This window comes from Mycetomoellerius zeteki, unplaced genomic scaffold (genome assembly GCF_001594055.1).
Source record: "Mycetomoellerius zeteki isolate Tzet28-1 unplaced genomic scaffold, Tzet1.0 scaffold407, whole genome shotgun sequence".
NCBI classification, from domain to species: domain Eukaryota; kingdom Metazoa; phylum Arthropoda; class Insecta; order Hymenoptera; family Formicidae; genus Mycetomoellerius; species Mycetomoellerius zeteki.
In genome coordinates, this window is record NW_017257400.1 from 965614 (window position 1) to 991046 (window position 25433).

Sequence of the window (25433 nt, forward strand, 5' to 3'; positions counted from 1 at the left end):
AGAACGTACGACTGACGATAGGGTAGATAGCGCTGCAACAGTTCAGTTATTGTCGTTAGAAGTAGTAGGGGAAACAGAGATAGGCGATACGCGTATTGATACTAAAAATCGTTTGGAATTTGCCCTTGAAATGGAAGAGGAACGTTACTTTTATAAAAAAAAAAGATCGGTTTTAACCGTTATTTTGCAAATCATCTTTGAGGCGTCTTATTTCAAACTGATCTTCTTGTAAAAAAAAGTAATTTCTTTTTTATCTACTTTCCAAACGATTTTTAGTATATCGATACGCTCATCATCCATCCTTAAAGGGAAACGGTCGTCTATTTTGTTGTATTTATGTTTTATTCCTCCCCCTCATAATGTTTTAATTCAGATATGCCTCTGACATTAGTAAATAACTTTATCGTTTAAAATTTATATATACGAATATTTTTATTTTACATATCTTTTTCTTATATTAATTATTATAATTAATCTTCGTCTGACTTTTTCAATTATTTTTATAATTCAAGAACAATTCTCAATATAGTTTATACAAAAACTTTAAAGAATGTTTGTACACAATTTACTATTAAAATACCGTATTTACATATATATATATATATATAAGAAATCATAAAAATTATAATAACAGAAATATATTGATGTACGTGATTAAAAAATACAATTATTTTACTTATTCTACATATATAAAATTTAATTTTTATTTATATGGAATACTTATTGATATTTTATATGTAATTGTCTAGTTCCAAATTGTATTTAAATAAAAAATATTACACTTAAATAGAAAGAAAGTAATATATTAGTATATTATGGAGAATATTCACACTATACATGTTTTTAATAAAAATAGGTTATTTATCAAAGATGTATTTTAAGCATAACTTTGATAATATATCTATGACAAATAAATTTTACTTCCGTTACAATATTGAAAACTCTTTATCAATAATAATTACAATATTACATCAATAAAATAATATGATATAAAATAATATGTATTATAGTAATAATCATAAATAAAACAAAGTTTTTTTATGTACAATATATTTTTAATTATATAATAACATAAAAAATTAGATGCATTATATAATATATAAGTGTTTAAAGAGCACGTACTCCAAAACAAGTGACTTTAATAAATTTGCTAAAAATTCTTCAGATAATTTATATTTACCTGCATGTTATATGTGTATTATTCAGTCTTATCTATGAAAAAAATGACGGGGATAATGAAATATGCTTCACGAATAAAAATTATCCGAAATATATTTGAAGAGTGCTGTGTTGCGCGCATATAATTTTACATGAATATTTAATAAATTATTGTCTCGCACGTGTGACTCCTATTAACAGTTTGCATACATATTACGATTATCTATTTCAGCGAACGTGTCATGTGATTCACTCATGAAAATGAATGAGTGAAACTACGAACAATAGAGGACACGGAGCTAATTTATTACAAAATCATTACGATGTCAGAAGATAATACAGTCTGTGTTATACGACTGAACTAATATGTACTTTTGGAACTCAAAATAAAATAAATATATGTTCAATATTTGGTGGAAGTGAGAAGAAATATTCTAAAGTCTACATTGCAGGAATAAAAAAACAAATCTATAATAATTTCGACAGTAATGCGTTTATTTCAATATTTCTCGCATTTCAAAATATTTGTTTTCTGATTCAATGACATTCACTAATGACACAATTCATTGTTTTAAATAACAGAAGTCACAATGAATATTTCCAGTATACTGGAATTCTGCAATTTTGCAATTTCTCAGTAACGATATATATTTCTACAAAAATTTTTCACAAAATTTTTAGAAACATATAAACACGGGGTACTATAAAAAAGAAAAAGGAAGAACTTCAAACTTACATTTGTTTATATGCAGTTAAATTTTTTATCTCAGACAGTCTATCGTACATAGAATATTCTTGTATCTCAAGATTCATTATGGAGTCGTTGCAAAAAAAGATTTGTGAAATTGGATGTTGTCAAATTTTATTGAGGTTAGTTTTTAAATCTTGTTTTATTATATAAAAATAAAAATTAGGTAATAAAGTCTACATGTAGTAATACAGTAAGATTGTATTGATAGGAAAACACGTGATGTAATTATTTGTTTAATTATAAAGATTAGATTTGGTAATCGTGAAACCGCAAGGCGTGGAAGTCGTAATGAGATACTCAGGATATTTCTAGTTACTATGAGAACAATTTTACATATCGAACGATTTTACATATCGTTCGATATGTAAAAAATAATTCTATTATTGTTGAGATTTCTCATACACATACATACACATTCACATACACACACATCGAAAAATTATATTATATTAGCCTTCAGACTTATTTGACACTATAAAGCAACATTATAAAGATTAAGTTAGCTCATGGTCTGTTTTACAGACAGGTATGGCGGTTTATGCTGTACCCTAATTTTAAATTTAAAATCGTATTATGAAAAGACTAAGAGAAGAAATAATATAAATAAAACTGATTTAGGAAACTACAAGCATTTAAAATGACGTAATATTATCAATAATATAGTCACTATTATTTAAACCACGCAATTTACAAAAGAAAATCGTAAGAATTTTATTTTCGCATTCATAGAATTCGGTTTTAGCTGATTTGGTATAGAAACAAGCCACAAATATACGAATTATGAGTTTGTACTTCTTTCATTAACTAAACAGATCATGATTTTATTAGTATTAATAAAGTACAATAGTTAGTTTCTGAGAAATAAGAGGATGTCACTTTAGGAAACTTATGTCAGTATCGGCGACTTTCCTCTAATTAACCAGCCTAGCTTATCACCTTCTTTTCATCTATTTTATTGTTAAAAAAATATATATTATTCATTTATTTACAAAGCACCTAATCCTTGAGTCATAATGACACTTATAATTGCATTTTAAATACTTAAAAGTACTTACGCCCAAAAGTTATTTAGATCAATTTTTTATTATATATTTTTCAAATTTTATTTATACATAGTATTGTAATAAAAAAATAAATAAAATATGTTTGAAATACAACTTTCATATGTATATAGTTCATTTAAAATATAAATATTAACACATTCATAAAAATGGATGTAATATAATAACTTAATGTTAATACTTTTAAGCAAAATAAACATCACGCGCATGTAAAATTGCAGAGATGAATATTTCTGATCTACAGTTTGTGAATGTAGCACGATTTACCGACCAAATATCGATTTATCATTTGCAGCCTTGAAAAGTTGACGTATGTACCCTCATACCTAATAAAATGAGGCAATATTTACAGTGGCGTAAACAATATCGCCTTGCTGGTTGGTTGCTGCTCCACTGCTTGACGCTTGCTGCGTCCAGTTTATCCTGTAGGTTAAACAAAGACACCTATCGTATAGGTCACGGACTAAGCGCACGGTGTAAACGTAGCCACTGTGAATTAGACATCAGAAAAGTGGATATTGCTATGTAGTTTACATCCACTTTGTCAGGGGGCAGTAATGCGCGGCAGCATTTCGCGGTTACAGGTTTTGGGCCGTCATGTCCTCTTTCAGGTTTCTCTCTGATCTGACTATGAATATCGGCTATTATAAGAGCACTAGGGACGGAATCCATAGTCCGGTCTTAATTTCAAGTAATGTCTTAAGATGCTAATACGGTTCTCTGATTGGTTCATGCACTAGCTTAAGACCATCTCGAATCTTGAGCGCCGTCTATGGATTCCGCCCTTAATCTCAAGTAATGTCTTAAGATGCTAATACGGCTCTCTGATTGGTTCATGCACTAGCTTAAGACCATCTCGAATCTTGAGCACCGTCTATGGATTCCGTCCTAAGATAAACTGGACAGGATAGAATGGGTATAAAGAGAGTGAAGCCAACTAACTGGAAGTCGCCATTTTGTGACAAATATTTATGACGTATTCCTTATCCTAACCTTTTCTTTTTCAACATCGTCTTCTTCTAACAGTTAATTGCAAAATGGCGAAACCAAACCAATCAGGAAGGAAAACCAGGTTTGACTTCACTCTCTTTGGCTGCGGTCCACTTGACGTTACAAACGCTTCGAAGCATTCTTTGATTAGTCAATTCGTAAAATTCTTTATTCTGATTGGTCGCTCAAACGCTTTGAAGCATTTGTAGCGTCAAGTGGACCGCGGCCTTTATACCTACTCTAGGACCGGTATTCATAGTCAGATCTTATATTTAAGACCGTCTTAAGTATACAGTCTTAAGATGTCACGAACCAATCAGAGGGTCGCATTAGCGTCTTAAGACATTACTTAAGATGGTCTTGAAATAAGAATAGACTATGAATACCGGCCTAGGACAGGATAGAGTCCTTAGAAGTAGAGAGTCTGGACATTCAGGGGAAGTGATCTCAAAATGGCGACGAATATGTGTGTATACTCTAGGCTGTGTTCGCTTGGCGATCACAACGCTTTAAGCATATGTATGTATACATTGAACCTTCGCCAAAGATATATTTCTCAATTTTTTAGGAAATATACGTACACCATTACTTCTGTGATACCACTATAAATTCCGAGTACGATATATTTCTATTCTAATTTTCTTCCCGTTCGCGCTGAGTGAGCAAGGTTCCGTATTGGTGCTGCCATTGTGAGAACAAGTCACGTGCACCAATCACGCGGAATCCCTAATGTCCAGACTCTCTACTTCTAGGGATTCTAGGACAGGAAAGATTATGGAGACTTCTGTCGGAATTTAATAAGAAAAGAATTTTATATCAAACTCTTTATATCAAACTTTATATATACCAAACTTTTTTGCACGAACGGATGTCACAAAAAAACTTTTAAATGATTTCTCTGATTCAGAAACTACCCATAGAGGTGCTTTGCTTATCGAGATTTTTTATCAAAGATGTATTATATAAATTGAAACAGATTAATTGGAAACTTTTTTTTCATATAAATTTTTAATTTAATATTATTGACTCGCTAATAAACATCTATAGATTCAATTTGAATAACACGCAAATGTATGAATGATAAAATGACGGTTTTTTAAATTTTGAAGAAGTTTTTTTATAATAGATCCCTCTTACTACTCCTCTTACTAGAATAGTTTATATATTTATATACAATTTAAAATTCTCAAAGACAATTTTGTATTATATTGTGTTGATGCGAAAATATTTGACGAACGATATTGCAGGCTGCGTTCAGCAGAGAAAGCAGCTTTGCAATTGTTGTAAAATTCTTCAATATAATTGGTTCATACATTTCGATCTATAAGGAATCAAAAGGGCCAATCGCCATTGAAGACTTTTACAACAATTGCAAAGCTGCTTTCTCTGCTGAACGCAACCATTGATACATCTTTCGTTCAAATTATATATCAAAATATTGATATATAATTCAAATGAAACAATAAAAATAAAAATAAACAATAATAACTGAAACAGAGAGACTCTCAATCTTTACAAAAAAAAACAACAAGAATAATGAGAGTTAGCGCGGCCAATAAACGCAAATTTTGTAAATTAAAAATGATTATTCTATAGATTGACGTCTTTTATATTTAGATTGAACGTTTCAACTCTCTTTAAAGTTTCCTCAGCAATGCAGATACAAATATTTTTATATTTATTTGCCTTGTTGAGGAGGACTCAAAAGAGAATTGAAACATTCGATCTAAATAAAGAAGACGTCAATCTCTCTCTCTCTCTCTCTCTCTCTACAGAGTAATCTGTTTTAATCTACAAATCTTGCGCTTATTAGCCGCGCTAACTCTCATTAGCCTTGTTGTTTGTCGGTTTTTTTGTATTTTGAGACAATAGACATGACCCCCTCCCCCAAAAAAAAGATTAATTTCTGTTTCTTAAACAAAACTTATATATAAACAGAATTTATAAAATATATTACAAAGTTAATTTTTATAAATTATAATTTACAAAGATGCTTTGGTTAATTTAGATCTTGAATCTGCAAAATCAATAAATATAGAATAAAAACCAATTTATAAGAGAATAATTCTCGGTTATATTAAACGTATTTAAAAAAAGTTGGAGATATGCATGGAAAAATTGGGTATGGCACAACCGTAGGATTCAATTAAAACAATAACAAATACATATATTTCTCGAAATGTGATACAATAGAGGTTTTCTTGTGTTTGTGGTCATATCTAATTTTTCTCATATTTTTCATGTTTTTTATTTAAGTGGATCGGACGATTATTTAACGAAGACGCGGCGGTGTCCTCTATCTCATTTTCTTACCGTTCTATTTGGAGCAAAGCCGGCGGCCGCGTCTGTCTCTCGCGCTGCTATATAATTCTCTACTATTTTATTTATTACTATTTTTATTTATCGAATTACGATGTGTGTCAATCATGCTAACGCGCTTCTTATAGGCCAATAACTTGTGCCGAGATCCACGTCATATCGCACACCCCGCATCATTAATAGCACTGAAAAAATAATTGAGAAAAAAATTAATTAATTCAATTTCACGAATATATACAAGCGACTTTCGATGGTTAAAAATATTCTCGACGACTCGAAGTCATTTTCGAAATTTAAAATTCGTGTTGCGAATAAATGGTATGTCTGATAAATGATCGTTTTTCTTGTTTAAAATCCATAAAATTTTCTATTGCCCTTAACGACGACGAGTGTGCGTGACAAGCAGAACACATATGATCTGATATTGGCTCGTGTTAAACTTGAAATAGATATTGTAGATAACTGAAAAACTTCCTTGCAGTCTACATTATACGCTTTAAAGAATAACGTGAGAAACTTCGTATACAATCAAACGCGAAATTCTGTTTTTTTCCGCTACTTACACTTTTTTTCGCACGCAAATTACCACGCTACTCTCTTCCGTTTAATTCATTGCGTCGGAATAACAATAAGCCATGCAGTAGCTATTTCATCAGATAATGTACGATATGATTTATTGTCGAAAAATAAAATTTTGTGCCGCTACTAAAATTATATTGAAATACTATCGGGTAAAGACGTTCGCTAAATTTACCGACGCAAGATATTGATTTAATAATTCATCGCGCGGAACTCTTCGTCATTTACGTAGCATCTTTCTGTTAGAATGTGCAAAGCAATCGTGAAGAATTGTAATCGAACGATTTCACTTTTGGCAAATCACTTGAACAATTATAAAGCATCGAATAATCGGATCACTGCACTCGCGCATGAACATATAGCGGTCTGTTGGCAATAAAAATCCTACGATTCCGACAGAATTATAATTACGTATTTAATTTTATTATATAAAAAACACATATGAAAAATAAAATAATTAACGCAATAAATAACATCCTCGAAAAATTTGAAGAATGTCACGAGGCTAAAATTATATTTTCACGCGCGGTCGACGAAGTTGTCCTGCGATATTTAAAGCGGTATTTGCTGTTGATTAAACGCAAAGTTGAATTTCGTTACATCGATTCTCTTATCCTCTCAGCTGATAAAATGATGTCGTATGTATAGAACGTCAATGTTTCGCGTTTGCGCATCGAGTGCCTCTCTCGTACGGTTGAAAAAAAAACCAGACTATTACGTATCGTTGGTACATAAATCTTGAACGAAATTAAGAGCTTCACCGTCCCTGGCGTTTATAATTATTTTTAAAATCATCAATCATGGCGATTGGGTTACAAATCTCGCTCGTCGTTCTGATTTACTCGTCCACGTTGCTGAAAACGCACGATACATCGGTCACTATTATTGTCACTAAATTTTGCAACGAGCAGAAATCGCTCTCATTCAGGTGTCGTTCAATCTCACTCTTGATCTGTACAATATAAATTCTCTTTCTGTAGCTATAAATTTTATAGCTATTTCGTAAAAAGCGCATATCTTCTCATCGGTTCCACTTACGCTCTCTCGATCGCCATCATCGATTCTCACGATGATGGAAAAATAAACATCTAAAAACTTAAAAAGAAGAGGGGAGGATAAGGGCCAGTGCACGCGAGCCTGTGCAACTAGCTTTACATTTAAGCACGATGGTCGTCTCTTCGTGTCGTGTACAATGTAATATTTTTTTACTTTTACGACAACGCCTACGATTAATCCCGACAATGCACGCGCCCATCTGTACTGGGAGGCTACGCGATCCGATCATCGGACACGGTTCGTTTCGTATCGTTTCGCTTGTCTCAAGTTCCGCGTTGATAAACCCCGTCAAAGACACAGCGTTCGTATAAACCGTCGCTCGTCAGAATGACACAATGCGTCTTAAAATATATTTTACAAGAGGGTGTCCTGTACAAAAGTTTGTTCGCTACGCAACAAATGATATCTCGGGATGGGCTCGTCCATCGTTCATGCCCCGAACCGCCGACATTGGGCCAGCGGGCGATATTACGAAAGAAGAAAAGGGATAGAGTCGCGTCGCGACGCCTTTCGCGCACTCCAAGTGCACTCCTCGCGTGGCCGGATTGATTCACTATTCGCTAAAAGAGAGATAGAGATAGATAAGTAGATAGAAGAGAGAAAGAGAGAGAAAAGAAACGATGAAAACGAAACACGTACATCATCTATCTTACGATTAAAACAACTAGAATCACTTGTGTACCATCACCACGTGGGATACGCTACAGTAATTAACGCATTCTCGGAGAACCAGGATTAATTAACCCGTGCGCAGAAAAGCGTCAATGTCGACCTAACAATATAACTCTTTACGTGTGGCAGTGCTCAGCGCCGACGAGATTCGTCTTTTTTTTTTGCCAAAGAAGTACGATTTCATTTACTCTTACATCTTATAGCTCATTCTGGTAACAATTCAATCCCATGTATATGGCTCGCTGTGTAAATCCAGAAGACTCGAACGCTGGGAAAATCGACGTGTCTCGTCGTGCGCTGCATGCGCAGATTTATTACGTGTAACGAACGCATCTCCTTCCTCAAACGCATAATCAATGTGTACTATGTGTGTGTGTATGTGTGTGTGTGTGTGTGTATATAATATATTCTTTTTTCTTTTACTTCAAATATACATATACATACGAATATACATATATATATGTTTTATGTGTGTATATATATATATATATTCATATATATATAACGCGCACGCGCGTATGTGTGTATGTGTGTATATAATCTAACTATACATATAACTATTTACAAGTGGAGTTTTCTAGAGCAGGACAAGGAGCGAGGACTCAATAAGAATTTTATCCGAGAACAAGAGAAGGAGAGAAAGAGAATGATAGAGAATAGGATCTTCGGAGATTTTTGAGGAAGTTGGTTGGTTGTCGGCTTTAGGGCGGCGGCAGTCGGTTCGGGAGTTGGTACTCGTCAACATGCTCCGCATCCCCTTCGCTTCTTCCGCGGAGGCGAAGGCTGCTATGTGCTGCGACTATAAGCGAGGGAGTAGTAGCCGAGGGATGTAATGTTCACCCTCGTGTTCGCGTCTCTTCTCTCTCTCTTTGCGTGTCGCTCGAACTGGTGCATGGCCGACGACGGGATGTTAGACGTCCGTGTACTTGCTCAGTTTGTCGCGTAGCAACATGTTCTCATTTTTTAACCGGTCCAGCTCCTGCCGCAGACCCATATTCTGCAAACGAAGTGAAAAAGTAAAGATTCAGTTCTTCCCTTTTATCTTGTTTAAATAAATCTGCCTGAAATTCGCGGGCTCGGACGTGGCACATTGCACGATAGTGAAGATGTTTTCAAACATTAATTCTATTCTCTTCTATTTTTCTAAACTCCACTACTGTGTTTGACAGCGCGAATTTCGGGCAGTTCAATTAGCTACTTTAAACTTTTAAAAAACTGCTGTGGTCTCGACATTTTGGTATTGGATTTTTCATCACGAAATGATCTCACGAATCTATCATTAACAGTTGTCACGGTAAATCTGGGACATTCTGTATATCTTCAAATGTCTTCGGTAATGTCTTTAAATTATGAATTATACAACTGCATTGGTAGGTATAGTCTACATAGCGGTTTCAAATTTCTAGCCGTGAGAAAATTTACCTCTTTCTCGAGGAAGCCGGCCCTGAGTGCTATCTGGTTCTCCTTCATGCGACGTGCGTCTCGCGATCGTTTCGCTGCCATGTTGTTCTTCCTACGACGCGCCCAGTATTTGTCATCCTTCAAGTCATCCGGAACGAACTGCCACAAACGGAAGAGAAAGAAAGAGCAAAAGGCGTTAGAACGCTTGTATTAACTTACGCGAAAAAACACGTAGCTCGATGAGAATTCAATTCATTACTTGACAAATTTGGAAGCCCGAACAGCAATATAATTACACGAATGAATTAAGACTCACCTGTTTCCGCGATTTCTTGATCATAGGTTGGGGTTTGAGTTCCTCGTCAGAGAAGGCCCGGGTACGTGGATCGAAATCTCGCCCCGATGAGGCCATCGAGAGCGCTACAAGAGACAAGCCATATTGTATTCGTGACGAGTCCTCGGAATCTGTTGCGCGGAAGGGGAACAATCGACAACGTCGACGTTAGTCTAGTTTACTATTTTATACTCGACAAGCTCGACGTTATCGCAATACGGATTCTGAGATAGCGTATATTTTTTATCTTCTCTCTTTCTTGTAGTCCAAATGCGGCTATACTATTTATATCAGAATGCTGCTTCTTTATACCTTTCTTTCGTCACGTTTTTAGCCCGTTTACTTTCAGTAAAACTTTCCATTTATGACTTTCTATTGGATTTCTCTCTTGTCCTTCGTGCTCTTATACTTTATTTTTCTTAATTTCCTAATATTCCGTCTTTGTACTCTATCGAGTGTTCTTCGTTTTCTAACAAATATTCGGTACTGATATTTGTAGACACTATTAAAGATCTGAAACCTTTATCCTTTTGTATGAAGTCGTGTGAAACACTTCTCAGGATCTCGATATCACGAACGACGAGGAATAAAAGTGATGGAGCGAGAAGGTTGTATTTTACTCACTGGAATCCGCGGGAGAGGGTGGGTTCAGGGTGTCCGGCGAGCAGCATTCGCTCGGCGATGGTGATCTCTCGCGCTTGGTAACTGGTTCCAAGTGGAGACCCGCTGGTCCCTGATGCCCGGCGGCCTCGGTGTTGTTGATTTTATGAAGCTGGCTACCTTGCATGGCACCCTGTCCACCACCAGCCACACCGTCGACGGGGATGCCATTTTCGGAAAGAAACTCATCGAGATCGACGTACTATCAACAGAGATCTGAGGTGTTATTTCCGAGATGGTTTCTCGGAACTTTGTCAAGTTGGAGCAGGGTCTATCTTATGCTTAGGTAAACTAGGCGGATGTCTAGAATCCTCATTTTTAATGGGTCTAATAAATGCATGAAAAGAACGAATCTAAAATTTTGCTGAATACAGATCTGTAAATAATTTTGAATTATCAAAATGATTTTGTTGGAAACAAATTGATTGCTAGGATATCAACATTTCTTTTACAACACTGCTCATCATTTTTTAGTTTCTAGAATAATCATTTTGATGGTCAAACAAAATTATTTTCAGATCTGCATCCATTATATATTTTTCAGCAAAATCGTTCTTTCCGCGTAATAATAATATAATCATATATATAAATAATGATACATATAAATATTTTGTATCAATACAATTAATAATAAATCAGAATATAGATATCTACATTTAATCTAGAATTGAGTTGCTGTCTATTAAGATACACAATCGGTTAATATTTTGTCAATATGTACAAATTCTCCAAAGATAAGTCCCGCGAAGCCATCCGTGATATTAGCATAAATGTGAAAGCTATCCGCACTCTACATGCCGTTAATTTTGAAAAGGCATATAAAACTGTTTCGAAATGAAACTTTTAAGTGCAACGAAGGAATAAGTGCTTTCGAAGAAAAATCTTTCTATCATATTTCTATTTCATTTCGCACTTTATAATTTTGCTCTGCTTTTTTATCGAGATTCAAGCGGCGTATCGCGATGGAAGAAACGCAAGTGGTGAAAGTTGGCGAAAGGTTTACGAAGAGTTTTATATGTTTTTCCAAAAATTATACATTATTTATACAATTCATACTTCACAGAAATATTTTAATTATTAATTATCATACATGTATCCATATATATAGCAGCTGTATAAATTAAGACGATGCGGAAATTATTTACGTAATATTAAACGCAATTGAGTATTGCTTTCTTTAGAAAATAAACAAGTTTCGTGGACAAGTATTCTATAAAGGGTTATCTAAAAGGATATACTTTTTTGATAAGTTATTCAGATAGTTTGGTTAAAATAATAGAGATAGAAAAGAATAGCCGAAACTTCCTCGATTCCGCCGAGGCAGAACGGAGAAAGTTACCGCTATCGTCGCGATTGCATAGCGGCTTAATATTCGGCTTCCCGGTTTCTCGAGTCAGGAAGGCGAATTATAATGGAGCAAGTGTTACAATAGTCTGCTACATTGATTTTTCATTCAATTACATAGCGTGCGTATATAGCAATTTCCGGGATGTACAATGTATGAATTTTACGGAATACATTTCTCCAAAATCAATGCTATTCTAAGAGAAGATGCATACAAATGATTTTAAAGAAAATGTAAGAGACAATAACGTGCCGCATTATCACGATGAGTAATGGACGCAAAATCATATAAAGATAACGTTAACGAAAATAAAGATACTCGAAAGTAAAGACAAAACGACACACGATTAGTTTTAGCTTCCGATTTTATTTTGTAGAATTTTGGGATTAAATTCAGAGCCGAATTACAGGCTTACCGTATCGCGCCTTTATACATACATGGTTTAATACCTTCAGGTCGGCATCATAAGGCAAAGTTTTGTCCCAGAGGTTAGGACCGAGAAAGGCGGCCTGCGCTTCCACGTTGCCCCAAAGTTCGCCGTCGGCATCCTTCTTTTCCTCTGGCCCATCTTTACCTTGTTTCCCTGCAAATTCAATTTTATTTACTTAGATAACGATATTCGTAATTTTTAATTACAGTTCTTAGAGCGATAATTATTTTTGTACTAATAATATCAGTATTAGGTACAATGTCTGCTATTACATTGCGAGAAATTTCTTTTTGCTGATTGTTCATATATTGAAATGCGCGGAATATTTACGATCGTTAAAATTTATCTTTCTTAACAATAATCTCGGACAGGAATACTATAAGTGTTATTGTCATGTAATATCTATACACTCATTCGCTTTTGTACAATGCATTTTTCTTTCACAAAACTTCCGGTATATAACATATTTTCTTATCATGGCAGAGTCATTGTATAATGTATGACAATTTGCAATTTTACACATCTTTCGCTTTTCTTTAGCATTTTTTTGTACAATCTTCTTAGACTTCATAAATTTATGCTAAAATATTATTGTCGTAAGAAATACATGAGTATACATTTAAATATATAAAAGAACTTAAAATTTAACGAGAATTTTTACAAGCTTTTTATATTTTATTTCCATATGGTATACATTATTCATCATCAAATTTTTTATTATCATCGTTTATAAAAATATTCTCACGTGGAAGAAAGGGAGAAGAAAAATAATACGAAGTACACAAAAAATACACTACATTTTAATAAATATTTGTTTGAATTGTTCTAAGTTAATATTCAAATATTAAATGTAAACATATTTATTACAAGAGCCGTTGATTTGATTTAAATCTAATTTTTTTATTGAGTAAATATTTATTTATTATAAGTAAATGTTTACAATTAGTATTATTCAAAAAAATATATATTAATATTTAGTAAATTTTTTTCAGTGTAGTTTGAAAATATTTATTCAAAAATAGTAGGCGAATCACACAAGAGCATTGTGTTTTCTATCCCGCCTTTTTTTATCTCTCTCTCCATGTTTATACGATATTATTTTTTAAATCTATTATAAACACTCATCAAAATTATTAATTGTAAATGGCATCAATTAATATGCAGCCACAAAATTGGTCACGTAGGAATATACATATTTTTGATCGAATAGATTATCGCGTAAGCATGTGCATCCTTTCTCCATGCTTCTGCATTATCAGATTTGACAAAATTGTTCAGCTATTTAGATTCGTGTTTCTACTTCGATAGTCGTCGAGTCTGGGGAGTGTCGGGTCGACTGTCAAGGCTATGAGAACATGCCTTGTCATGCTACGATGTTGGTTACTCGTTGTTGGTTATTAAGATATCAAATGGAAATAAAGATGATTATGATAATTATGATGATTGATGATGATGATGACGATAATAATAAAAATTATATTTATGATGGTGACTATAATGATAATGATCATGATAGCAACGACATAGGAGCAATGATGACATAGGATCATAATGATTAACAACAATATTTGATAGCAAATGTATTAAACAATTGCAAAAATAAGCGAGGTACCTATATATGAAGCAATGAAATTTAGACTTTGGATTACAACTACTAAATTGCCTCGGACAGTTTCTTTTAAGAATGTTAGGCATATTTTTCAAGTCTTATAGTGTGTAAAATGTTATACCAAGGGCAACATAACTCTATTCGACAGTATGCTAATTTCGTCACTTCTCCACTTTTTTCATTTTGGTTTACAGAAGATCGGCTTGGTAGTCCGCTCTCGCGCGAACGGTTTGTCGAGGTTTGCGGTTTCTGATGTGCCAATGCGTTCTATTCAACTATTGTTGCAGTCGTGCCTGTAAATTCAAGGCTGTACTCACAATACCGCGTCCTGTCTCGACAAGTGTATTGAATATACATTTACGCAAAATTGCGAGATAGAATATTATATGATCGGACTCTCTCTCAAAGAAGCATCGCTAACGAGACTTTTTGGTAGCGACAAAACGCGCGTGAACATCACGGATTACAGCGACTAAAAAATGTTAATAACATATGCGTACAATACAATAAAACGAATGCAGAAAAATGTTAATAACATGCGTGTTTAGTACAATAAAACGAATGTAGAAGGTACTCAATCGATTACCGGTTGGCTAAAAATAATCGGCGTCTAAGTAGCGCCGATTAAAGGAGCGGAAAGTGAGATCGCGATCGAACCGCGCCTGCAGCGTCGCCTTAGGCGCTCCCGGCCGGGATTTCTCTATGGCGTATACGATGGCTAAACAACTAAACAACGGCAGCCCGTAATTTGGTTCAAGGCTGCTCGTCGGCCGGCCGGCTAACTCTGCGGAACTAATCTCGTGTTGCGAGGCGGTATTACCATCGGTATCGTGCCGAGAGAACGGGCAGGGAGCAGCGTGTCTCGTTCGGGTACGACGTAATCGGGCCGGGGGACACGGGGGATCTTCCTGATTTTATCCATTCATTCACCGAGGACTGCATTTCCGTACCCCCGCGTCTCTATCTCTCTTGCATTCGTCGCGTCCTCGTTTGTCCCCCATTTATTTACAATAGCCGGCCTTTGGAGATAGCCACTACTATAATACTCACGGTACCGGAAACACGTGATTTCAACGCGAACTCGACACAAATAGAATTCTCTCTAGAATTCATACTTTTTTATTTTTTAATTCATATAATTCCTATGTGAGCAATTTTTCTGGACAAATAAGATCCGTAGCAATTAATAATTAATTAATAGCTTTTTAATGAGACTTATTTGATTATTTAAACTTGATTTATTATTATCTTTCTTTTTGCGTGTAATTTCATATTAATTAAATTCATCAATGAGTACGGTTTCTGGATTTGAGAGAACTATTTGTCTAGGCAAGAATTAAGAATTAATAGCGATTTATTTATTGGCGCTCTACATTGTCAGGATAACAATAAAAGATATTAAAAAATGTTAAATAAAACCAACATTATTTAATTCTAGATAATTTTGATTGTATTATATAAAAAATTATTATTGTTATATAATTATAAAATAAACGTAATTTAAAACATAATTTAAAAAAAGAATCTTATTTATGTATTTATAAAATATATATATATATAATAATAGATTCAACAAATATAATAGACACGGTAAATTGTTGGCTGATTATTCTAAATGCAAATGATAATTATGACCAAAAGTCTAAAAATTTGTAAGCTATAAGGGTTTCGTTACTAACGAAATGCGCAAATATGCAATGGACTAGTTTTCAGGTGCATTTTGTTAATTGCACCAATAGATAAAAGTCATGAAGATAACGAAGTTAATTACGGTGGACGTAAATACGCGCATATCGCAGAAATGTGTTCCACTTTTTAACGGAACTATGGCTGAACTATTATTTATGTCGAAGAGTAACTGCAAAATATTTTTAACACGTTATCAGGCACGAAATACCTACCTTAGAAAACGAGTCTGGTTGCGTTAATTGGAATTCTAGTTGAAAATTGACAAAACTAAATTTTCTAGTTGAAATCTATTATAATTTCAGTAAAGATAATGAAAATTCTGATTGATATGATCTTCTGATTTATTCATTTTCAACTAGAAATTTTTCTCAGTGTATTTATCGATATTTTAATATACGATGCATAAATAAAATGAAATAAAATCATAAAAATTGTCCTAATGATATAAAAAATACACAATTCTTTAAGGAGTGTGGCTTTTCAATGTCGAAGACGACATCAAAAATGAACTCCACCACATTTCTCGCGGTGGATCTCTTAGTAATTTGCGAAAATGATAGATCGGCTAATAAATCGTTGAGACTTAAACGCTGTTTAAATGCTGAAAACAATAAACCCGCTACGACGAACGCAGAACTTACGTTACAGCACTTCGTTGTTTAGATAGTTGCCTTGGCAGCGTGCTCTTAAGATTACACTTAGATGACAAAACCACAGACATCATCGCTACGATGTACCGCACGTTCATACCTGTCGACGCGAATTTATGAATCTTCGCGATCGCAAATATGCGTTACGTCATCGTTCGCAACTGGAAATCTCAATTTCATCTCTCGATTTTTTTTTAAAGTTTCTATATTTTTTTGAATAATTTCTCACGTTAGAAAATTAACAAAATACTTGTAGAAACGCGTGCCAAAGATATATATTCGATTGAACTCTGAAATCCGCCTTTATTCTTTTTCCCCAAAATTACCGCTCCAATACCGCTAGTCATTTATATAATCGACGACACGCGACCGTCTAGGCAGGTGAACACGCGAGGATGCCCCGTGAATGCGTTTTTTGGCACAACTCCCGCCATCCTTCTCGAAACTCTCGATAATAACTGTAACCGACATCTAAATGCACATCTCCGAAGAGCCAATTCATTTCACCTGCTCCATAAACAATAGCTGATCTCAAACGCTTCAGAAAGTCGAGCTACGTTCGTTATTGTGGATTCTCTTTGATCTGACACTTTAGAGTTGTAAACTTTCAGTTAAAACGTGTAGTTGTATACGAAACTAGAAATGTCGCTTATTCTGCAAGTGCAATTTTTCTCAATCACAATGGGTGCACAGTGAGCCGTCGATAAACCTTCCTCGATCAATCGAATCTACGATCCACAATGCTTGTGGGATAGGCCACCCGTCCGAAATAACCATCGACCAAGGCCGCAGGAAACCTTCTCCAAACAAATGCGATTGTTTAGCTGTGCTACTACTACGGGCTACCGCGACTCCATCATTGCGATCTATTTCCGCGATTAAGATCGCGAGATCACCATAATATTCGTTTATAACACTGTAAAGCTGTAATGTATTCCGGTAAAGCTAATCAAACTTAGATGTTGAGCTATCGAAAAGCTCCGAAATAATTTTACTTACAATTAAAAACACTGTTATTAAGTTTTTAAAGTATAAAGTTCTGCATATACTGAAAAAAGTCTAGTAGTAATAATCAAGACTAGATGATAAGTACTAAAGTTTTAGTGTCATAATTTCAGTCAAAAATGTTTGAATAATATAACCAAACCAGCGAAACTCTAATTTTAATTTTCTAAATATTTTTTTGTTACCACAAACAGTTGGTTATTAATATTATGTTTGGTAATATTTACTACATGGAAAGAACGATTTTGCTGAAGTATTTAAAAATTTAGCTAGATACAGATCTAAAAATAACTTTGGAGCATTAAAATAATTATGTAAAAAACTTAAGCATGTGTGATGAGCAATGCTGCAAAAAGTTTTAATATTTCAACAATCAATTTGAGTGTCCTAGTTATTTTGATAGTTCAAAAAAATTATATTCAGATGTATGGAACTAAATTTTTAGATACCTCATCAACGCTGTTCTTTCCGTGAATATTGCGTTAAACAAAATACATTTGGCAGCTATTAGCTGACTTTTTTCAATAATAAGATAAAGAAAAAGAATATTGGGTTTTTAGTAAAATCATTATCTTCGAAGAAGTAATTCATAAGCGAACGAAGTTTTAATATAAAAATTGTACAAGAACAAAAGTTTTATCATAAAAAATTATATGCTATCCGATAATTTCATTACTTCACGATTCCTTGAAGGGAAACATCAGAGAGATTCTAAATTCAATATCGGAGCAATAATCACGATAGACATTCAATGAGCAGGATGTCAAGTTCTGAAACAGCACTTTCTTGCGGTTGGCTATACCTGGAAGGGAAAATCAAGAGGCAATACAACGCGAAACGCGATAGATGGGAAGAACTTGACTTACGATCTGTAAATCTTGTGCCGTTGTCAGTACTCCGATGATTTGTGCGTGCGGTAAGCCACCATCGTCCCTTCTGACGTACGGCCCGTAACCGGCATTAACTTAGATTCTATTAGAGACGCAAAAGTACCTCGCAATTGCCGAGTACACCCGGTACGTAGCGGCGTTACGATCGCACGATGAAAATTGCACGGATGAAAACTCAAGTCGTGGTACCTCGTTATTGCATAACTCACGCGTCGTTCTTCCGCCTGGCTCTTCTTTCACCTTTCATGCATCACCGAAGAATACAACGTATAATCTAAGCTTTATTAAATTTAGGTGACTCCTCGAGACATTAATCCGCGGCGTCAAACTCGCATTAGTATGTAATAAGTTCTCTCGGAGTGCCGGAAATACGGCAATCGCTTCTATTTTCCCAAAACACTTTCTCTTTACGAGCACGCTCTAATTAGCTCCAGTCTTTTTTAATTACAAGCGCGCGCTGGCGCTCATGATGACTGCACGCGAAATGAGAAAAGAATTACACGTGGCGAGAAAGGCGTCACAACACCTTCGCAACAGAACGAATAACTGTACCGTAATGTAATTAATATCCCAAAATACTCCTGAGTCATATATAATCTATAAACATATTGTATTATTATTACACTGCGGACGACGTTTCCCATACGGGTTTCCTATGTAATAACATTAAGAAAAGGTATATTTCCTCGTTCTTTACTCGTATAAAACATACCATCGTCTAAGCGGTCGAAACACGTTTCCTAGAAAGTTAACCTCCCGCCTTACTGTCGGCTTTATGTACAATTGCGCGTATGTTTATCGGTCTTATCTCTAAGACCGTTGCTTCGAGAAGCGCCTTATGAAAATGCAAGCAAGAATTATAGTGTAGGAGTCACATATGTTTTCTTAGATTTTCGCCACGTGTGTGCATACGCTTCGTTATCTTCAGTCCCAATACGACCTCATTATTCCAATTGTTTTTTTAGGCGCGACCGAAGTCTAGTTGACTCATAGTTTCCTCTTAAAATTTTCATCGAACCTAGTAATTATATTGACAAGACCTTTGCGACTCTTGATCGGTTAATTCCTTCATCTATCTCGGAATAAATGAAACTAAAATAAAAAGTAATAATCTAATGTTACGTGAGCAATAATACTTATTTAATAACACGCGGAGTCGCTCATATATTTAATATACGTGGAAAGTGCAACAGGCGATTATGTGCGAAACCATTAGGGATATTAAGGAATCCTTTGAATTCATGTTTCGTGCGAAAGATCACGTGTATTGTGCGAATGTATATGTTGTGCAACGGCCAAACGACTAAACCGATTATAGCGATCAATAATATGCCAAATCAGCTCACTCACAATCGCCTTTAGCACCAAGGAAGAGTGCATTTCATTAAGCTCAAGCGATAAAGTAATCATTATGTTCCGCATCATGTAATAAACTTTTACCTAGATATAACACAAAATCATAATAAGATCAAGATGAAGTCATTCTAGGAAAAATCACAATGATATCATTCGATTTTTAATTTAAAAATCACTTAAAAATCATTATCGTATCAAGAATTCATCATGAAGTCATCGTCAAAATTAAAATATCATTATAATTTTTCCTAAAATGACTTCGACTTTATGTCATCTTGATCTTGTTGTGTTGTCACGACTTGACAGTTCTATAATTGGACTAAGAAATAATAAAAAAGGCCTAAATTTAAAAAAATTTTTGTTTTCGACATAAATTTCACCCAGACTAGTATTAATGCGTAACGGTAAAAAAATATTTTGCATTTGTATTAAGAACGGTCTACTAATTACAATACATTCTTGTTAAAATTTTATTAAATTTTTAACATATTGGAATGTTAATTTAACATAATGTGATTATATTATTTAATAATTTTAATTAAATTGTTAAATTAAAGTGTTAAATTGATATTTAATATTTCTTACAATTAGTGTCAAAATGTATAAGTAAGTAAACAAGTAACATAAAGATATGTTTAAAACGTAAATTCTAAAATGAATGAATGAAATACGTGTTAATTTAACATAAATGTTAATTATTTTGAAAAAAATGTACTTCCGCAGTTTGTTTACAAATTGTATCAGTATTATCTTTTTTGTGATAATTTTTTTACCTAATATTTGTAGGTATATTACTTTCTAACATATCTATTCAATTTGTGTTAAATTAACACAAAAAAATTTGAGGGGACCGTTTGAAACATATAAAATGTGTTAAATTTAACACAAATTTTACAACGGCGTATACTTTAATTCCAGAAAGGGATACTCAAATTTGTAAAAGTACTACATAATCCTAGTAATACGAAAATTTCCTTTACGATAAATTAATGCTTTTTATCAGTAAAACAGACGACTTTAAAATTCCCTTAGTTTCTTAGTACAAGATCGAATTTCCGATGGGGACGTGAAATTGTCTGCTGGCTATGAGGTGTGAACAGGTGTGCCACAAGGACATATATTATCGACAGTGAAAGCGATACGCGCGAACTTATCGAGTTAATTGGCGAATAACCTCTAAGCTAATGCCATTTTCATCGATATCTCTCCCGTTCGTTTCTGTAACTTATAGGCAAGATAATATAAAATAAAAACTTTAACCCAGACAACAAAAAGTTCAAAATCGAGACATAAGTTGTCTTAAAGATGTCTTTTAAACGTTTTTAAGACGTCCTATAAAAAAAATGTCTTCAAGACTTCTTTAGGCGTCTTATTTTGTCTAATCTTTGGGCATGCGTGTTGTTTGGGAAGGCAATTATAATATATGTATATAATTGCGATATTTCCCAAAATACTTTTTTCAGGAAAATATTCTGTATGTGCATATGTAATAATTTATATAGTGTGCACTCACGTCGCTGGAATGCGCATAAATTTTCTTATCTATAGACATTAATTTTTACGGAATAGATTACTTGGAGGTGTGTTGATGAAAATTATAATGGGTATTTTATATTGCTGCTTTCTCTTTTTCTCAATTACTCACCGTCAACACCTCGAGATATTTACGCGTTCTACGATTTAGTTTGCTGAATATAACCGAACGCGAAAGAGGAAATAAGAATCGCGGTCTGTATGGATGTACAGCGAGTATTATTGTCTACCATTTATGATTGCATGTAACGAACTAACACGCAGTGAGCCACGAAGTCGTCCTTGGCCGCTCCTCCGAGTGCGGCTAGACCTCTTAGAAATAGTTTCCTAGCGCTTGTTGTATGAATAAAGTTCGCATAATGAGCAAACCGCACGCGAGGTCCTCAGATCATTTTGAATTTTGAAACCAGCAAACCTTTAAATCTCTTGATCTCCAATTTCTTTCGGCAAATTGAGATTTTTCACTATTTTCATTGCATTTGTATATATACGTTCACATCGTCTATTTAATTTTATTAATATTTAAAAAATATAGTGCAACAACATAAAAAAATATATATAATATAAATAAATATGTATATATATATTATACTTATTTAAATATAAAATGAGAGCGAAAAGTATTCGTACAAGGAAATTTTTTATAAAAACAGTCTTATACTTGACTGTACGAGTACTTTTTGAGCATTCAAACAATGCAATTTTTAATTTTCGCCTATTTTTCAGATAATATATTTTCTATAATTAATACACATTTTTTTGGTATATATAATTTTAAGAAATATACGGTCTATTTTATTCTTTATGAATAAATTGTTAATTACCCAACAAGAAATTATCTTATCAATATCGATTCGATGACTCATTTCTCGCTGGATAATATTTACTTTTTAAAAATAAAGTTTTTTTTTAAATATTTTCTCTGTACGAATACTTTTTGCACTCACTGTACATATAATATGTTTTATTCATATAAAATAAAATTAATAAGTTCAGAATTCCGATCAATAGCTTCTTCGCGGCGTGTTAGAAGGGCACTGTTTACGCGAGCTAATATTGTAAATAGATGCCAGAAACAGTAGAAGTTTTACGGATGTAATGTGAATCGTGTTTGCATGCATTTAGCTGTTGCGACTGCACACGTGTGCGAACACCATATCGTCTGATGCATATCCGGATTAAAACCGCGTGCATGGATTCTCTCTCGCGTGTGGATTCTCTCGTCGAGCGCAATATAAAGATGCATGGACGCATATGAATATAGCTTAGAAGATTCGAATTGTGTTAAATGAAAAATGATGTAATAAACGATTGTAAAACTTGTTTCGTGTCGGTGTTTATTTTATTGATATTGCTACGATCGTGACTCATCAATACGCAAAAAAGTAATTTACTATATACAGACTTTATGAAATCCTTAATTAAAATTAAAACATTTTATTAACGTCTTAAATATATTCGTCTTTTGATTTATTGTGTTTTGATAAAATCTATTTAAAAAATATATATATAAAGAATGCTAAAAACTGTACGGAATTTTATTAATGTACATGCCTTTATAGGGATCTTTATTTAATTATAAGAAGCATTCATCAAAATTATTATTAAAAAATTGGAAAAAAGTATCTCAAATAATTCAATAATGTACACAAATATCATAATATTTAGTGACATTCATTCCTTGAATTATTATTCGCTGATTGATGCTCGAGTAAGAATTGGCCGTCTCTTAACCTGCTTAGTTATGCCTCGAGAGACGAGACAAGCTCGCTTCATAAAGAGTGAAACTAGGCTCGATAGTATCCGCGTAACGCGAAAGAGAGTGAAAGAGGTTTTCGCTTTCGTTCGAGAGGCCTTCCCGCTTCCTCAAGCACGACGCAGAACGCAGCGGTGGTCTTTCCTCTTTACCTGGTGACCCACTCTACTCATAGATGACAGTAGGCGATGAATCCGTCTATCTGATATATACATGCATGTAAAAAAAGCGTAATGATATTTATGTAATTTAACAGAATCATAAAAAAATATTTTAAAAACATATATTTTTTACCAAATATAATATAAATTTTCATAGATTTTCAAATGAAATCGAGACGAATCATCGAGTTGTTTCAAAAGCGCAAATGCGCAAGCTTATTCGTTAGAAGCGTAAAAATCATGATCTTGGGAACGTTCGCGTTGTAGCTCAGCTATAGAAACAAGTTTTACCTGTGTGATTCTGTCAAGCGAAACAGCGAATGATATCATATACTGATCTAGATTACAGTACGTCATTCACTGTGAGAGCAGACGGTCGTAACAATCTGAACCGGAAATGGTGAGCCGGATTACGAACGGATGCACTCTATTCTAGTTACGAATTCTGAATTATCGTCTAACATAGTGCTCTGCATTTAATCCTATTATTATAAAAAAGAATCTGTAAAGCCGAAAACTGCAATATATGAAGTCTTACAGAACAATAGAAATCTAAAGAAAATGATCGAATTTGTGATTGTGTTGACACGATGTTAAAACCAGACGATGACATAAGAGTCTAACTAAATGAATTTGCAAAGATGGTTCGCTCTGCAATCAGATATAAGTAGAAAGATCGGTCATGTGGGAGGAAACGCCTTGAATCGGTTAAGACCGCGGAAATACAGCCGGCTGTTTGCGTTTTCTCCCCTCCCAGTTTAGCTTTCACCCTTTCCTTCACGCTCGCAGCAATACTTCCTGTCTGTACTTACTGTCGCTATCGCGACAACCTGTGGCTTCCTAATCTTTCGGAAGGTAGTCAAATACTCGAGAAGTAAATATGTTGAATTAACATAAATTTTGCAGAGGACAGAAAATGTTAATAAAAGTCAAATATTAGCTATTGTCAAAAGTAATATTCATTAAAACTAATGTGGTAAAGTTTTTTAAATAGCTTTGTCGACGTATTAAATTACTTTATTTATTGTTTCGTGTCTGTTTAAATATTCGTTTGATATATTTATTGAATTTTAAAACTTGTTTTAAGAAACGATATTCTTAAAATAAAATTTCCTTCGTGAATTAAAATTCATCAATCGATTTTTTGTTCTTTTCCTTTGCTGGTGCGTCTAATATAATTATTGGTCGACATCTTTTTCATTTTTTAATCGCTCGTCCTTTCGTTTTCCTCTACGCGGAACATGTTTTAAATAGTAGTTTGATTAGAAAGTACGTGGGTGTATTTTACTACGATTACCGGTTCGATAATTTCGCTATAGAAAGTTTTCCGTCTGTGTCCGCCACACCGTGTTCGGCGTTAGCATTTAAAAAGGATCTGGACGATTTATAACTATATGCCAGCAGTCGCAGATATGCATTATACGAGCAATAAATGTTCACCAGAATGTCTTCCGCATGAAACATGCCAATTGATGCCAATGCATTTATATACCTCGATAGGATTACACATATTTCTCGGACGTTCCTTCGAAGCAAGTAAATACGCATCGCATAACCCGTTGCGCTAATCATAAGGTAATAGATAATTAAAGATAGACATTAAATTCATGCTAGAAATTAAAGCAATTGAAGCGCTATAGAAAGTTTTTTATGAGACATACAAATCTTGCAATCTCTCTCTCTCTCTCTTTCTCACACTCACTCATCGAGTGTTGGACACAGTTGGAAAAGTTGTGTTAAAAACACATTTTATATGTCCCAAACGATTTACTTATTAAAGGACTATGCCCAGTTTGGGCCCCGGCTGAACAGCATTGAGACCTAGCTAGGATTGTAGAGCATCAAAAAAGAATTAAAAAGTTCCATATGCAACTTTGTAAAATGAGTCCCTTGAGTGCTACAGCTGTTCAAAGTTCGCTATTATGACCATGTATTGTGTACCATGTAGGACTGGTTTTATTCGATTTCTCGAATCATCTAGTATTTGGAATATGTCCAATCTTGACAAAGACAACTAACCTAAAACCT

At 34.0% G+C, this 25433-nt stretch overlaps 1 protein-coding gene across 3 annotated transcripts in view; it reads right to left on the minus strand.

Moving 5' to 3' along the window:
• Nucleotides 1-9080: 9080 nt before the first annotated feature.
• Nucleotides 9081-25433, minus strand: part of LOC108726275 (PAR-domain protein 1) — an 89546-nt gene continuing 73193 nt past the window's right edge. For 2 of the 3 annotated variants that reach the window (XM_018453742.1, XM_018453740.1), the window contains 5 exons: nucleotides 12764-12909; nucleotides 10946-11183; nucleotides 10304-10407; nucleotides 10009-10146; nucleotides 9081-9583 (listed from right to left, as the gene is read on the minus strand). In XM_018453742.1, coding sequence (XP_018309244.1) covers nucleotides 9497-9583; nucleotides 10009-10146; nucleotides 10304-10407; nucleotides 10946-11183; nucleotides 12764-12909 — 713 coding nt within the window. In that variant the 3' untranslated portion in view covers nucleotides 9081-9496. The remainder of the gene's footprint in view (nucleotides 9584-10008; nucleotides 10147-10303; nucleotides 10408-10945; nucleotides 11184-12763; nucleotides 12910-25433) is intronic. The other variant, XM_018453741.1, reaches the window with a different exon arrangement.